The following is a 16,526-nucleotide window of genomic DNA, read 5'->3' as shown; positions in this document are numbered from 1 at the left end:
AGCACGCTGGTGTGTACCTGTAGTCCCAGCTACCTGGGAGGCTGAGGTGGGAGGATTGCTTGAGCCTGGAAGGTTGGGGCTGCAGTGAGCCATGACTGTGCCACTGTACTCTAGCCTGGGCAACAGAGCAAAACTCTGTCTTTAAATAAGTAAATATAAATACATTTCTCTCCCACATAAAAGTCTGAAGGCGGGCAAGCCTGGGCTTATATGGTGTTTCTAAGCACTGGTGGTGCTAAGTCCTCAGGGATTCTGACTTCTTTTTTTTTTTTTTTTTTGAGATGGAATCTTGCTCTGTTGCTTAGGCTGGAGTGTAATGGCACGATCTCAGCTCACTGCAACATTTGCCTCCCGGGTTCAAGCAATTCTCTTACCTCAGCCTCCCAAGTAGCTGGGATTACAGGTGTCTGCCACCACGCTCAGCTAATTTTTGTTCTTTTATTGGAGATGGGTTTTCACCATGTTGGCCAGGTTGGTCTCGAGCTCCTGACCTCAAGTGATCCACCCGCCTTGGACTCCCACAGTGCCAGGATTATAGGCATGAGCCACTGCTCCAGGACAGATTCTGACTTCTTCCAGCTTTCATAAGATAAAATAAGACCCTTGTTCCTTTTTTTTTTTTTTTTGAGATGGCATTTTGCTCTTGCTGCCCCGGGTGGAGTACAATGGCACGATCTTGGCTCACTGCAACCTCCGCCTCCCGGGTTCAAGTGATACTCCTGCCTCAGCCTCCCGAGTAGCTGGGATTACAGGTGTGTGCCACCACACCTGGCTAATTTTGTATTTTTAGGAGAGAACATGTTCACCATGTTGGCCAGGCTGGTCTCAAACTCCTGACCTCAGGTGATCTGCCCGACTTGGCCTCTCAAAGTGCTGGGATTACAGGTGTGAGCCACCGCGCCCAGGCAAGATCCTTGTTCTTAGGGTCCAAGGAGGCATCTGGAGCTCCCGCCATCACATTCACATTACAGGCAGCAGGAGGGAGGAAAGGACAAAGAGATAAAGCTGTTTTTTAAGGAAGGTTTCCAGAAACTGCCACAAAACACATCCACTTACATCTCATTAAGTAGATCTTAGTCATGTGGCCACACATAGAGGTAGGGGAGGCCAGGAAATACAATCTTTATTTCGGCCAGGTACATGCCCAGCAAAAAATCAGAGCTTTTCTCTTCACAGGTGAAGGGGACAACAGATATTGGGAAACAACTCATAGTTGGCCACAAGCAGTATGAGGAGAATATCACGGGCAGCTAGAGCGCAGAACGCTGGATTCTGTCTGGGCGAGAGCTGGAGGGCTTCCAAGCAGAGAAGACACTCGCATTCTGTCTTTAAGGATGAGTAGGAGGTTGGCAATGTTAGACAGATGGCCCACCAAGTGGCAGACAAGCAGTCCACCAGCCTCAACAACAACCGTTCGCTTTTATAGAAATGTGATATTTGAATGGGCAGGAGAAAGCAGAAAGGACTTCCCAGACATCATGCAGCTGGCTGTCCAAAAGCTACCGATTTTTATAGTGTTGAGGTGGTTGCAGGGAAAACACTCCCAGGGCTCAATGAAGCATCAGTGCTCATTCTTTTTCTTTTCTTTTCTTTCTTTTTTTTTTTTTTTTCTTGAGGTGGAGTTTCACTCTTGTGGCCCAGGCTAGAGTGCAATGGCACGATCTCGGCTCACTGCAAGCTCCACTTCCCGGGTTCAAGAGATTATCCTGTCTCAGCCTCACGAGTAGCTGGGACTACAGGCACCCGCCACCACGCCCGGCTAGTTTTTTGTATTTTAGTAGAGAGGGGGTTTCGCCATATTGGCGAGGCTGGTGTCGAACTCCTGACCTCAGGTGCTCTGCCCGCCTTGGCCTCCCAAAGTGCTGGGATTACAGGCATGAACCACAGCGCCTGGCCGTTTTTTTGTTTTGTTTTGTTTTGTTTTGTTTTAAAGAGACAGTGTCTTACTCTGTCACCCAGGCTGTAGTGCAGTGGTACGATCACAGTTCACTGCAGCCTCAAACTCCAGGGCTCAAGTGAATCTTCTGCTTCAGCCTCCTGAGGAGCTGGGTCCACAGGCATGTACCACCACACCTGGCTAATTAAAAATATATATATTTTTGGTAGAGACAGGGGGTCTCACTATGTTGCCCAGGTTGGTCTCAAACTCCTGGACTCAAGCCATCCTCCCACCTTAGTCCTCCAAAATGTTAGGATTACAGGCCTGAGCCACCACTCCTGGCAAGGCTCATTCTTTTTTTTTTTTTTTTTTTTGAGACGGAGTCTCGCTTTGTCGCCCAGGCTGGAGTGCAGTGGCCGGATCTCAGCTCACTGCAAGCTCTGCCTCCCGGGTTTACGCCATTCTCCTGCCTCAGCCTCCCGAGTAGCTGGGACTACAGGCGCCCACCACCTCGCCCGGCTAGTTTTTTGTATTTTTAGTAGAGACGGGGTTTCACCATATTAGCCAGGATGGTCTCGATCTCCTGACCTCGTGATCCGCCCGTCTCGGCCTCCCAAAGTGCTGGGATTACAGGTTTGAGCCACCGCGCCCGGCCTTTTTTTTTTTTTTTTGAGACGGAGTCTCACTCTGTTGCCCAGGCTGGAGTGCAGTGGCCGGATCTCAGCTCACTGCAAGCTCATCCAGGCTCATTCTTAACAGGCCTCAGAGAGGTCTGCAGTGGAGCAGAGAACAGTGCGGGGATTTGCCTGGGTTTCACTGACTAGACCCTGCTACTTGATGGAGAGGCAGCTTGCTGATGCAGAAAGAGCTCAGACTGACAGTGTCCTGACATCAGCTGAGGTCAGCTGTGTGGCCTGGGGCAAGCCATTCACCCCCTCAGTCTATTACTTCCTTTGTCAAATAAAGATAAGAAGTAATAATGACCCACCTTGCAGGGCTGATGTAAGGACTAGAGAAGATATATGCAAAGAAAACTTGAACATGGGAGGCCGAGGTTGCGGTGAGCTGAGATTGCGCTATTGCACTCTAGCCTGGGCAATAAGAGCAAAACTCCATCTCAAAAACAAAACAAAACAAAACACGCTGAACATGGTGGACTCCCCATAGAGACCATGCCCTTCCACTTAGAAAGTACTTTCCTGGGCCGGGCGTGGTGGCTCACGCCTGTAATCCCAGCACTTTGGGAGGCTGAGGAGGGCCAATCACGAGGTCAGGAGTTTGAGACCATCCTGACCAACATGGTGAAAATCCGTCTCTACCAAAAATAAAAAAATTAGCTGGGGGTGGCGGTGGGCACCTGTAACCCCAGCTACTCGGGAGGCTGAAGTAGGAGAATCACTAGAACCCAGGAGGCAGAGGTTGCAGTGAGCCGAGATCACACTACTGCACTCCAGCCTGGGTGACAGGGTGAGACTCCATCTCAAAAAAAAAAAAGTACTTTCCTGTCCATTCTCTCATGTTGTGACCAGCCACCACCCCACGGGTGTATGAGGCAAGGTGACTATCATAAGGGTTGGGGGTGAACCAAGACTGTTCTAAGACCCCCTGTCCCAGCACAGCATAGAGGAGAGGGAAGTGTTCTAGCCCCCCTGGCCACCCAGCTGCTCACATTCAGCACGCTGAGGGCTCAGTTGTTACTGTACAGTGTTGGAGGGGGAGCCTATATTTGAGCTACTATGAGATATAATCTAGGGATGCCTAGAAATGTCTGGGTGGGGAGAGAGCTGCACAGACCTGGAATTAGCAGGTATGGACACGAGCTGGAGAAATCTGAGTCATTATTGTTAAGGACACTGACTATATCTATGCTGTGGAACTTGGGAAAATTCTGGTTAAATTAGTAGGTATTCTGACAAGACATAACTAAACGACAATCTCTGGGACCTTGGTTACCCCTAGATTGAATCTATAAGAATGAATACCAGTCGTGATGCCCATTTTGTGGATAAAAACATGGAGGCCTAGATTTGCCTCAAGGCATGTAACTGATAGCAGGCATCACCTAGATGCCTAGGTCTTAGTGCCTAGGTCTCCTGGCACCAAGTCCAGAGAAGGCCAGTACCGTACCCCAGTGCCTTTGCCTGTGGCTCCACAGTGGTCATGCACTCCTAGTTCCCAAATTTTGGCTTGGGTAGAAATTGTTCTCTCTGTAAGCCAGGCCTCTCCTCCAAAGTCCCGTCTTGTATATCTACCTACTTGGCATCTATCTTCATTTGCACTTTTCATTGGCATCTTAAAGTTAACAAGTTCAAAGTTGAACTCTTGATAGCTTTCCGCTAACTCAACCCTACACTGTCCATCTCGGTAAATGGCACCATTCAGATGCTGAAGCCGCACGCCTGGGAGGCAACCTTCAACTCCGTCCTTTCTTCCCCCACTTCTCCTCCCCACTCCCAAAGCCATCGCACTAGCAAGTGTTGAAAGACCCATCTCCCAATGCGTCAGGTCTGTCTGCTTCTTGCCACCTTCTATATTTGTCATTTAGACAAATACAGAAGCCTCCCAGCTGGTCTTCCGTGCCCCTCCAACACATCCTCCATATTCAAAAGACAGTGTGATCTTTAAAAAATACAAATCACATCATGTCGTCCCTAATGTAATGAATTCTCATGGCACTTCAATTATATCCATATTCATGTTGCTTTCTATGATGCTTATAACTCTGCAGCATCCAGCCCTGTCTACCTCCCAGCCTTGGCTTGTGCCTCTCTTCTCCTCACTCTCTGGGGTACAGTATTGGCCTTCTCTGTTTCCTGAACACTCGAGCTCTTTTTTACCTGCCTCGGGGCCTTTGCACATGCTGTCCCTTCTTCCTGGAAGGTTCTGCCATTTACTCTTCCAATGGCTGACTCCTCATCTCTTGGTTCTCAGCTCAAATGGCATCTTCTGGGGTCATTACTTGCTACATGTGTGATTTTTTTCCTTCACATATGTGAGACCCATCCCCAAGGTAAAAGACTTAGGCAGGGCACAGTGGCTCAAGCCTGTAATCCCAGCACTTTGGGAGGCCGAGACGGGCGGATCACGAGGTCAGGAGATGGAGACCATCCTGGCTAACACGGTGAAACCCCGTCTCTACTAAAAAATACAAAAAACTAGCCGGGTGAGGCGGCGGGCGCCTGTGGTCCCAGCTACTCGGGAGGCTGAGGCGGAAGAGTGGCCTGGACCCGGGGGGCGGAGCTTGCTGTGAGCTGAGATCCGGCCACTGCACTCCAGCCTGGGCAACAGAGCAAGACTCCGTCTCAAAAAAAAAAAAAAAAAAAAAGACTTAAGTTGCAGCTGGGGTGCAGACATTTCACCTAGGCTCTACCTGCAGATACACCACCCCTGCCTGAGACTTCAAGATGGAAATGAGCAACAGGGAGGAAATGGGAAGCATGTGGACTCCAGTTTTTAGAGAGGCTGTTAACAGGAGCAACTGGTTTTTCAAGAAGCAGTGTAGAACTTTTAACATCCAGTCCTCAGTCACACTGGCACACAGTGGCACACCTTGGCAGAGGCACTATGGTTTGGGCATCATTCTTGGTAGCATGGCCTCTGAAGCTAACACAGAGGCTCTTCCAGGGGAGCTGTGCGCCTTTAATGCATTTCTTTCTGCTTAAACTAGCTGGAGTGGATTCTATGGTTTGCAGCTGAGAACTTTGATGATGATTCCTCCTTACAGAAGCCTTCCTTCACTGTCTTTTTTTTTTTTTTTTTTGGCTCTACAAAAACTCTACCAAAAAAAAAAAAAAATTTTGCCTCAGCCTCCTCAGGAGCTGGGTCCACAGGCATGTACCACCACACCTGGCTAATTAAAAATATATTTTTTTTTGGTAGAGACAGGGGATCTCACTATGTTGCCCAGGTTGGTCTCAAACTCCTGGGCTCAAGCCATCCTCCCACCTTAGTCCCCCAAAATGTTTGTTTGTTTTCCCCCCTGCAAGGACCTAGGTCCAAGGTCCCAGCCCAGGGATGTCCTTGGACCCTGACAATGCAGTTTCTAGCCATCTCATCATCTTCCCAGAGACAAAGCTCAGGATCCTAATACTACGTGTTTGCACCTGATATATATAATGGGGGAAGGTGTGTACAACTGGGTTTCACAGATGCTGGGAGTCCCTGAAATGTATGCCTTCCTGGCTCAAAGACATCCTTTTTCTTAATCTCCAGCTGTGTTTCTCTAGGTACCACCCTTGTATAAGATGATAAGAGCTAATGTTTATTGAGCTCTTACTCTGTGCTATGCTATTTGTTGAGTGCTTGCGTATAAGATCACATTTAATGCCCACATCGTGACTGATTTCTCTAGGTACCCATTTTACTGATAAGAAAACTGAGGTTCAGGGAGATGAAATGACTCATCTAAGAGCTAGAATTCTTTTTTTTTTTGAGACAGGGTCTCGCTCTGCTGCCCAGGCTGGAGTGCAGTAGTGGAGTGCAGCTCACTGCAACCTCTGCCTCCTGGGTTCAAGCAATTCTCGTGCCTCAGTCCCCTAAGTAGCTGGGACCACAGGTGTGTGGCACTACGCCCGTCTACTTTTTGTGTTTTTAGTAGAGACAGGGTTTCACCATGTTGGCCAGGTTAAGAGCTAGGATTCTAATCCATGCCTAATTTGATAGTCTGGTCTCTCCACTATATACCACTTCTCCAGGTTTAGGACATGGGGAGCTAGGAAAGGGGGACGCAGCGCTGAGCCACTGTACAAAGAGAGGCAGAGGAGAAGATCCTGCCTGCTGCTCTCTTCATCTCTCTGGTGTTCTCTCTCCCGATCATTTTCTCCCTCAGATTCCATTTCCTAAAACTTTTCTATCTTTAAAAATACTTATTAAATGAACAAATGACTTAGTCTCTAATAGGTAGGTGTCCTAATTTATAGCTAGGTCTCAGAGCAGAAGCCAGCTCTGTGGTTAGATACTTTTTCATTTCCACTTTGCAAATCCCTAACACTTAAACAAGCGAAGGGCAGACAGCAGGTAAGAGAAGGAAAGTAATTGCAATTCATTCCCCTGAATTGTGGACTCTCAGACAGACTATTGCCATTGAAAAGCATATTTTGAACACAGCCAGCTCTTTCATTGAGCAGATGGGAAAACGTGTCTGCTCTTGACAAGAGAGGCTCTATCTCCACCACAAAACCCAATTACTCCCTCTATCCTGGTTTGCCCATTAAAACTGCAGCTGTGCTTAAGGTTCCAGAGTTTTTGATTATTTCTATTTTGGGGGCAGTAAATGGAATCTCTTAACTAGGTTCCTGAAATAACTGTCAGAGAGTTTACGTATTTCAGTACAAAGACCACACGCTTGTTTCAAGCCACTGTGACAGGCGGTACCCAAACACTGAATAATATTTTGGTCTTGGTCTCTGAGTGCTGCTGTCCCTCTGCAGTACCTGCGTCGTCTGCACTTTTTGGGAACTGATGTTTACAGAGTACCGTCATATGCTAAGCACAGGGCCAAAGTTTACATAGATGACCTCGTTCACAAAGTCCAGAAATATTTGTTAAGTGTCTTCTTTGTGTTAGGTCTGTTCTAGGAGGTAAAAGAGAGAACAGCAATAACTGTTGCCCAGGCTGGAGTGCAGTGGTACGATCTCAGCTCACTGCAACCTCAGCTCACTGCAACCTCTGCCCCCTGGTTCAAGCAATTCTCCTGCCTCAGCCTCCCCCGTAGCTGGGATTATAGGCACACGCCACCACGCCCAACTAATTTATGTATTTTTAGTAGAGATGGGGTTTCACCATGTTGGCCAGACTGGTCTCAAACTCCCGACCTCAAGTGATCCTCCTGCCTGGGCCTCCCAAAGTGCTGGGATTACAGGCTTGAGCACCTCGCCCGGACAGAGTTTACCTCTAAGAGAGGGAGACAAACTCCAAACACCACATCAACCCAACAGGAGGATAAGTACCGTGCAGAGAGTGAGACAGGCGACAGGACGCCAGTGGCTGGCCATCAGGGACGGCTTCTCTAGGGCAATGACAGTGAACCTGGCATCTGAGGGACAAGGAGGAGCCAGCTTTCTCCTCTGGATCCCTGAGGAAAGCAGATTCCAGGCAAAGAGGACAGCGAGTGCAAAGGCCCAACCAGGCATAGACCTGGCACATCCAAGAGGCAGAAGGAAGTCCAGTGCCTGGTGCTGCGGGAGGGAATGGGTGCCAGGCACCTGGAATCGGGGGGCCTGATTCTGTACCGCACTGCAAGTCAGGTGAACGAGACTGGATTTTATTCCAAATGCAATGAAGAAGTTATTGGAGGTTTCAAGCAGGAATGACCCCATCTGATGTATACCTGTAAAAGGTTACTCTGGTCACTGTGTGGAGGCTGGGTTGGAGCTACAAGTAAAAGAAAGGAGCCTAGGTGGCAGCTGCTGCAGTCAGCCCGGCAAGAGAGAACATCGGGGGCTAGGAGTCAGGTGCTTTCCTCACCTGGCTAAGTCTCAGATCCTCCTGGTGTGGCTGAGAGGGCTGGTGGGCAGACCAGTGCAAGTTCCGGGAGAGGCCAGGACGAAGGTGGGTCACTGGCGTGTGGGCGGTATTTGAAGCTACCAGACCAGATGAGGCCACCCAGGGAGAACATGTAGATATAGTAAGGAAGGGGGCTTGGGAAAGAGTAGACTGACAGGACAGGGAGCTGGCAGAGAAGATGGAGAGGGGTCAGCCAGTGAGGAAGGAAGACACTGTCAAAAGTCTAGCAACAAAGAAGCCAAGAGAACAAAGCGTCTCAAGAAGATGGGAGTGGCCAACCACACCAAACAGGTTAGAGGAGTGACTCAGTCCAAGCCAGTGCGGTCCCCGCGCTGTTGCCAAGAGCAGCTGCAGTGGCTGCCGAGGGTAGGAACCTGACAGGAGTAGCCAGGCAGAGATGGGGTTACAGAGGCATCTTCCAAGAAGTTCTGGGCCGGGTGTGGTGGCTCACGCCTGTAATCCCAGCACTTTGGGAGGCCGAGGTGGGTGGATCGCCTGAGGTCAGGAGTTCGAGGCTAGCCTGGCCAACATGGTGAAACCCTGTCTCTGCTAAAAATACAAAAAAAGTTGGCCGGGCATGGTGGCACAAGCCTGTAATCCCAGCTACTCAGGAAGCTGAGGCAGGAGAATCGCTTGAAACCAGAAGGCGGAGGTTGCAGTGAGCCAAGATTGCGCCACTGCACTCCAGCCTGGGCTATAAGAGTGAAACTTCGTCTCATCGGGCGGATCACGAGGTCAGGAGATCGAGACCATCCTGGCTAACCCGGTAAAACCCCGTCTCTACTAAAAAATTAAAAAAAAAAAAAAAAAAAAACTAGCCGGGCGAGGTGGCGGGCGCCTGTAGTTCCAGCTACTCGGGAGGCTGAGGCAGGAGAATGGCGTGAACCGGGAGGCAGAGCTTGCAGTGAGCTGAGATCTGGCCACTGCACTCCAGCCTGGGCGACAGAGCGAGACTCCGTCTCAAAAAAAAAAAAAAAAAAAAAAAAAAAAAGAGTGAAACTCCGTCTCATAAAAAAAGAAGTTCTGGAGTGAAAGGGAGCAGAAGATGGGGATGTGGAGTTGAGATAAGAGATGCTGAAAGCACCGCTGTTCAGTGACGGGAATGACCCCACAGAATGGGAGGAAATGAGGATGCAGGAAAGAGGGGCGCTAAGGGCATCTCTCCTTGGGAAGCCGAGAGGGCCGAGGTTCAGAACACAGGTTGGGGACTGAGCCGGGAGGGGAGCAGGGCCTCTCTGTAGGCACAGAGATGGCAGACGGCGAGGGTGCAGAGCGGGACAGGATGTCTTGGTGGTGGGAAGGCACGGGCCTTCCTGCTGACTGCTCGTGATTTCTCAGTGAAGACCTTCCCTGGGTGGTGCTGGGGGGGAGGGCAGGTGGGGAAGGACGCCCTGCAGGGGAAGTGTTTTGAAGGTGGGAGAACCTGGGCATGCTAGGGCAGTACAGTGGTGCGGCCAGGCAGCGCTGAGTGCCCTTCTGAGCTATGGGGTCGCACAGTCTTCAGAATGTCTGCAAGAAGGCACCATGGTTGTTATACCTATTTTAGACCTGTAGAAACAAAGTCTTAGGGAAGTCAAATAACTTGCCTGAGGCCACACAGCTAGAATCTGAACCTGTGAGAACATATATATATATATATATATATATATTTTTTTTTTTGAGACAGAGTCTTGCTCTGTCACCCAGGCTGGAGTGCAGTGGCACGATCTCAGCTCACTGCAACCTCCACCTCCTGGGTTAGAGCAATTCTCCTGCCTCAGCCTCCCCAGTAGCTAGGACTACAGGTGTGCGCCACCACACCCGGCTAATTTTTTCTATTTTTAGTAGAGATGGGGTTTCACCGTGCTAGCCAAGATGGTCTCGATCTCCTGACATTGTGATCCGCCCACCTCGGACTCCCAAAGTGCTGGGATTATAGGCTGAGCTTCTGCACCCAGCCAGAGGAGGCTGTCTTAATGAATGTAGTCTCTAATGCCATTTATTAAGGAAGTATGTATTAGAAATGGGGCATTCAGGTACTAGAAGTGGGAATGTTCTCCTAGGGTGTAAAGATTAGTGGGGAGGCTGGGCCTGGTGGCTCACACCTATAATTGAAGTGCTTCAGGAGGCTGAGGTGGGAAGACTGCTTGAGCTAGAAGTTCAAGACCACCCACCTCTACTAAAAATTCGTGGTGACACGTTCCAGCTACTCAGGAGGTTAAGGCAGTAGGATCACTTGAATCCAGGAGGTTGAGGCTGCAGTGAGCTATGATCACACCACAGCACTCTGGCCTGGGCAACAGAGTGAGACCCTGTCTCTAAAAGAATAAACCAATTTAAAAAAAAGATTGGGGGGCGGGAAACAGCCATGATCACAGTAATAACCAAATAATTACATGAGTGCTCTAAAGGAAAGGGACATTGGTCTGTATAACAAGGATCCTCATCCAGCCCAGAGGGGCAGAACGCTGACCCTGAGGATGAGAGTGAAGGGGGTCAGAATCTGTCATCCCAAAATAGGCCACTTTGCATAAGAATTATTTTGAGCTGAAGGCAATTGAAAAACAGCAGATGCAGGAAATCTCTTTAAAATTCCACTTTCCATCTAAAAGCAGAGCATAAATTTTCCTTTGTGAAGGTGTCCCTGCTTCCCATCTCCAGTATCAGGAAGAAGAGACAACTTATCACTGGAGATAGCACCCTTGAATCTGCATATACAAATCTTATTGATATATATATTGAATCCTTATCTTCCATTAGTTTCTCCCATATATTTACCTTCCCACAATTTACCATCCCTGGAAGCCCAAACCTCTTTTCCTTTGTCTTGTCACATCTCCACAATTAACTGCTCTTTGTTAGGGTGGTATGTGAACTCTCAGACCTAGCCACTTCTTTGAGGTTTTCACTTTTTTCCAATGAAGTCCTGTGTCATGTAAAAATATGAACATCAAATAAAATTTGAATGCCTTTTTCCTGTTACACTGTCTGTCTTTTGTCAGTTTAACTTGTAGGGATCCATACACTTTGCCTAAGAGGGTAGATAAAAGGTTTTTTTCCCTCCCTACAAGAATCTGAACTGAGATGGAAGGATGACTATATATCTCTTAGACCAGGGGTTGGCAAACTTTTTCTGCAAAAAGCCACATGACAAATATTTGGCTTTCCAGGTCATAAAGTCTTTATTGCAAGTATTCAACTCTGCTGTTTCAGTGCAAAGGTAGTTGTAGACAATAGTAAATGAATGGCCATGGCTGTGTGCCAATAAAGCTTTATTTTCAAAAACAGGCAGTGAAAGGTCTGATTCATAGTTTGCTAAACCCTGCCCTGGATTTTTTTTTCCAGTTCTTCAGAAAAAGAAAAAAAAAAAAAAGGCCTTTATTTGTGGCATTTGGCTAACTGCATGCTTTCAATGTCTCTGGACTTGGGAGTTGGGAGGAAATGCTGACAGTGACAATGGCAGTGGTGATGGGAGTTTACCTGGGACAAGAAGAACAGGAGGTACAGAGGCCACATACAGGAAGGGAGTGTGGTATACAAGGAACTGAAAGAAGTCCCCCATGGCAGGACCCCTGAGAGCCCAGGAGGGTGGAGAAGGGGTTGAGCTAGATGAGCAAGGCTGTGCAAGTCAGTCTACTCTAAAGGCCAGAGGAAGCATTCTGGGGTGTGGAGGGTGTAGTTTTATCGGCTAGAAGTAGGACTTTTTTTTTTTTTTTTTTTTTTTTTTAGACAGAGTCTTGCTCTGTCACCCAGGCTGGAGTGCAGTGGTGTGACCTCAACTCTCTGCAACCTCTGCCTCCCAGGTTCAAGCAATTCTTGTGCCTCAGCCTCCTGAGTAGCTGGGACTACAGGTGTGTGCCACCAAGCCTGGCTAATTTTTGTATTCTTAGTAGAGACGGGGTTTCACCATGTGGACCAGGCTGGTCTTGGACTCCTGGCCTCAAGTGATCTGCCTGCCTCAGGCTCCCAAAGTATTGGGATTACAGGCGTGAGTCACTGTGCCTGGCCTGGAAGTAGGGTTTTTAGGGTCGGGGGATAGGATAGAGTCAGGTGGTGATGGGATGATGTACTTAGCTTTGCACTTTGAAAAGATGGCCCTAGAAGTATCTGAGAACCTGAGGGAGACCAGTTAGGTGCCTACTGCAGTAGTGATGGGAACTCAAACTAGGGTGGTGGGAGTGGAAGAGTGAGAAACAGGTGGTTCTGGGAGGTACGTCAGAAGGAACATCAATAGGGCAGAGGATAAAGTAGGTATCAGGGATGACTGCTAGGTTTCAGGTTTGCCATGAGGATTAGTGGAGAAAAAAATAAGTAAAAGCATCTTGCACTGCAGCCTACACTGAAAACCTGGTTCCTTCCCTTTCTCTTCTCAATCGCTACATTTCTGTGAATGCGCCTTAGTGCGCCACTTACCCACTTAGTGCGCCACTTACCCACCCAAGTGAGGAGCCTCCCGGGGCTCCTCACTTAGAAGATGGGGTAGACCTGGGCAAGGGGTACAGAGATGTGCAACTAACAGGAGGCCACTGATGCTCCAGAAGAACCCACGGTTTCTGAAGCTTATGGGGCCCCAAGGGGTCCTGGTCTGTGCCTCCCCACTTACCTGAGGGTGGCAGAATTTCCTGCTCTGGCCTGGCTTCTGGGAGAAGGCTCTCGTACCAGCAAACAAAGAAAACTCTCTCCCTATAGAAGGGAAAAAGCTGTTATTAGTTCGTCTTGTCATGGGGCAATGAAGATTGCAGCCCAGGAGCTTGAAACAGCCTCCTTTCTGGAGAGAGTGACACCCAGAAAGTCTGTTGACTCCACCTGCTGGGCAAGTTACCCGACCCTGATCCTGTTAGACTGTGCACAGTATCTCCCTCTAGGGTGAATGCACAAATTAAAGGAAATAATGTATGCACAGGGCTGGGCAAGGTGGCTCACGCCTGCAATCCCAGCACTTTGGGAAGCCGAGGTGGGTGGATCACGAAGTCAGGAGATCGAGACCATCCTGGCTAACACGGTGAAACTCCGTCTCTACTAAAAAAAAAATACAAAAAATTAGCCGGGCATGGTGGCGGGCTCCTGTAATCCCAGCTACTTGGGAGGCTGAGGCAGGAGAATGGCGTGAACTCGGGAGGCGGAGCTTGCAGTGAGCCGAGATCGCGCCACTGCATTCCAGCCTGGGCGACAGAGCAAGACTCTGTCTCAAAAAAAAAAAAAAATAATAATAATAATAATGTATACACAGCCCTGTGCATAGGGTAGACACTCAACCCACAGGAAAAAAAGGACTGGCTTCAGAAGAAAAACCAGTTTGGAGCTCTGCAAAATTAAAATGCTTAAATGCTTAAGAAACAATCTATCAAATTCATAGCTGTTAAATTTAATATTCATTAAAATGTCATTAAACTCAGATAATTTATGGGTTAGGTTTTTCTTCACTTTGAAAAAACTCCCTGAGTCGGCCGGGCACGGTGGCTCACGCCTATAATCCCAGCACTTTGGGAGGCCAAGGTGGGCAGATTGCTTGAGCTCAGGAGTTTGAGACTAGCCTGGGCAACATGGTGAAACCCTGTCTCACCCTGTATTTTTGTACTAAAAATACAAAAATTAGCCGGGTGTGGTGGCGCATGCCTGTAATCCCAGCTACTCAGGAGGCTGAGGCTCGAGAATCGCTTGAACCAGAAGGCAGAGGTTGCAGTGAGCTGAGATCACGCCGCTGCACTCCAGCCCGGGTGACATAGACTGTCTAAAAAAAAAAAAAAAAAGAAAGAAAGGAAGGAAGGAAGGAAGGAAAAGAAAAGAAGAGGAAAAAAAACCTCCCTGAGTGTGCATGATGACTACTGGGAAATCATATCTATGAAGGGAACAAGAAATGGAAATGCTTAGAGAGCTAACAGGTAAAAGTGTTGGGAGGCTGAGGCAGGAGGATCACCTGAACCTGGGAGGCGGAGGTTGCAGTGAGCCGAGATCATGCCATTGCACTCCAGCCTGGGCGACAGAGCGAGAGTCTGTCTCAAAAAAAAACCAAAAAGCGTCTGGCCCTGAGTGAGTGCCAGCTTATCATTTCCAGCTAGTAACCACCACCGTGCTCTGCTCCAAGGGTTTCAGGTATTCTCTTCCTTTGTGCCCTAAACCAGGGCTTCTCAAACTAGAACATGCTTCTAGATCACTGGAAGTCCTCCTGATCAACTGCAGAGTCGGAGTCAGTAGATTTGGAGAGATACTGATGCTGCAGGTCCTTGGACCAACACACCCTTCGAATCTCAACTCAAACGCCACGTACTAGCCTTCTCAGGGCTGGACTGAATCCCTCCAGTGCAGTGCCCAATCCCTTGCAGGACAATTGTGTGGCCTGAATTTCCCACCAGATCATAAGGAGGTGAGGTTGGAGGTGGAACTCTACTCCAGACCTAATTGAAGACTAGCTCCCTAAGACATGCCCACTAGGCGTCAAGTCAGTTTATCATTCCCTAGCAATGACCGGACCTGGAATTTACCACCCCTTTTTCCAGAAATTTCTGAATAACCTGCCCCTTAATTTGCCTGTAATTAAACATGGGTATAAATGAGCCTGCAGAACTGGCCCTGAGCTCTTGTTCTCAACACACTGCTTATGGGGTAGCCCTACTCTGCAGAAGCAGTCAGAGGGCTGCCATAGTCAAGGTGAGACACTTTGTTCTACCCCCAGCTCATCCTTGAATTCCTTCCTGGGCAACGCCTTGAACCTTTCCAGGCAGAAGTCCCAATTCTGGGGTTCCTTGGCCCTGCAACAGAGGGACTGGGCTTGCCACCACCACCGTGTTCCCAGTGCTGAGCAGAGTACCTGGCACCCAGAGCTCATCATGTGTCTGCTGAGTACAACAGAAAAGCTGACCTTGGACAAGTCGCTTCTCTGAGCTTTAGTTTCCTCATCTGTGAATTGGATTTAGTGTGTACTTCAGCAGGCTGTCGTGAGGATTAAATAAAATGGGCTGGCCAGGCACGGGGGCTCACGTCTGTAATCCCAGCACTTTGGGAGGCCGAGGCAGGTGGATCATTTGAGGTCAGGAGTTCAAGACCAGCCCAGCCAACATGGGGAAACCCCATCTCTACTAAAAATACAAAAATTAGCTGGGCTTGGTGGCGGGTGCCTATAATCCCAGCTACTCGGGAGGATGAGGCAGGAGAATTGCTTGAACCCGGGAGGCGGAGGTTGCAGTAAGCCGAGATCACGCCACCGCACTCCAGCCTGGGTGACAGAGTGAGACTCTATCTCCAAAAAAAAAAAAAAAAAAAAAAAAAAAAGAGGCAGAGAGCTCATCACAGTGCCTTGCACATAGGTAGACACTCATCATCTGGCATCCACTATTCCAATACAAAATTCCATCCCCTGCCTCCCAATGATTATGTTGTACACTACAGTCCACAAGCACAAAGAATTTTGGTGGCTAGTTTGGGGGTACCCAAGAGAGAACCTGACCAGAGGACAACAATGCCACGGCCTCTCCTCCCTCAGTTAGATAGTAGTTGGGTATGGCAGCGGCAAAGAAGGCAGGAGGCTGTAACTGCTAACTTACCCTTTATCAGTCTTCTTCTGTGTAACATTAATTCTTCTCTGCGGAATCGCTCTGGGTCTAGTTCTGAGTAGTTCCAGCTGTCATAGCTCTGTGGGCTAGGATAGGTGCCTAAGGGAGGAGGCAAGAGTGAGAATGGGGCCAGGCGCGGTGGATCACGCCCGTAATCCCAGAACTTTGAGAAGCCAAGGTGGGAGGTCACTTGAGCACAGGAGACCAGCCTGGGCAACATAGTGGGACCCCGTCTCTATTTAAAAAGAAATTTAAAAAAGAGTGAGAATGGAGGCTTCTGCAAAAGAGGCCTGGGGAGCCCCTGCTGGTTCCTGGGAGGCTGGGCTTCCAGTGTTAGCCCTGCCCCATACCAGCCTGGTGGCCTTGGGTGAGTCACTTCCTCTCTAGAGGCTTCCTCATCCGGAACACGGGGATGATGACCTTGCCCTACCTGTCCGCTGGGTGTAAGGGTCAGAACACACCGGTGTGTGAGTCCCTGACATGCTTTGCAAATGTGAAGACATCATAGTTATTTGTTTTCCATGTCCCCTGTTCTGGCTAGACCACGAGTTCCCTGAGAACAGGGGCTGGGTCTTCTTCAGCTTTATACCTCTAGGACTCTAGGTCTGGCACAT

At 48.9% G+C, this 16,526-nt stretch overlaps 1 protein-coding gene across 3 annotated transcripts in view; it reads right to left on the bottom strand.

Annotated features, from left to right (window-relative positions):
- Positions 1 to 16,526, bottom strand: part of FAM227A (family with sequence similarity 227 member A) — a 72,895-nt gene that overhangs the window by 26,628 nt on the left and 29,741 nt on the right. For all 3 annotated transcript variants that reach the window (XM_028827703.2, XM_077949709.1, XM_077949708.1), the window contains exons 10-11: positions 15,904 to 16,011; positions 12,966 to 13,045 (exon numbers count right to left, since the gene is read on the bottom strand). In XM_028827703.2, the coding sequence (XP_028683536.2) occupies positions 12,966 to 13,045; positions 15,904 to 16,011 (188 nt within the window). The remainder of the gene's footprint in view (positions 1 to 12,965; positions 13,046 to 15,903; positions 16,012 to 16,526) is intronic.

This window comes from Macaca mulatta, chromosome 10 (assembly GCF_049350105.2).
Source record: "Macaca mulatta isolate MMU2019108-1 chromosome 10, T2T-MMU8v2.0, whole genome shotgun sequence".
NCBI classification, from domain to species: Eukaryota; Metazoa; Chordata; class Mammalia; order Primates; family Cercopithecidae; genus Macaca; species Macaca mulatta.
This window is presented reverse-complemented; position numbering and strand designations above follow the sequence as displayed.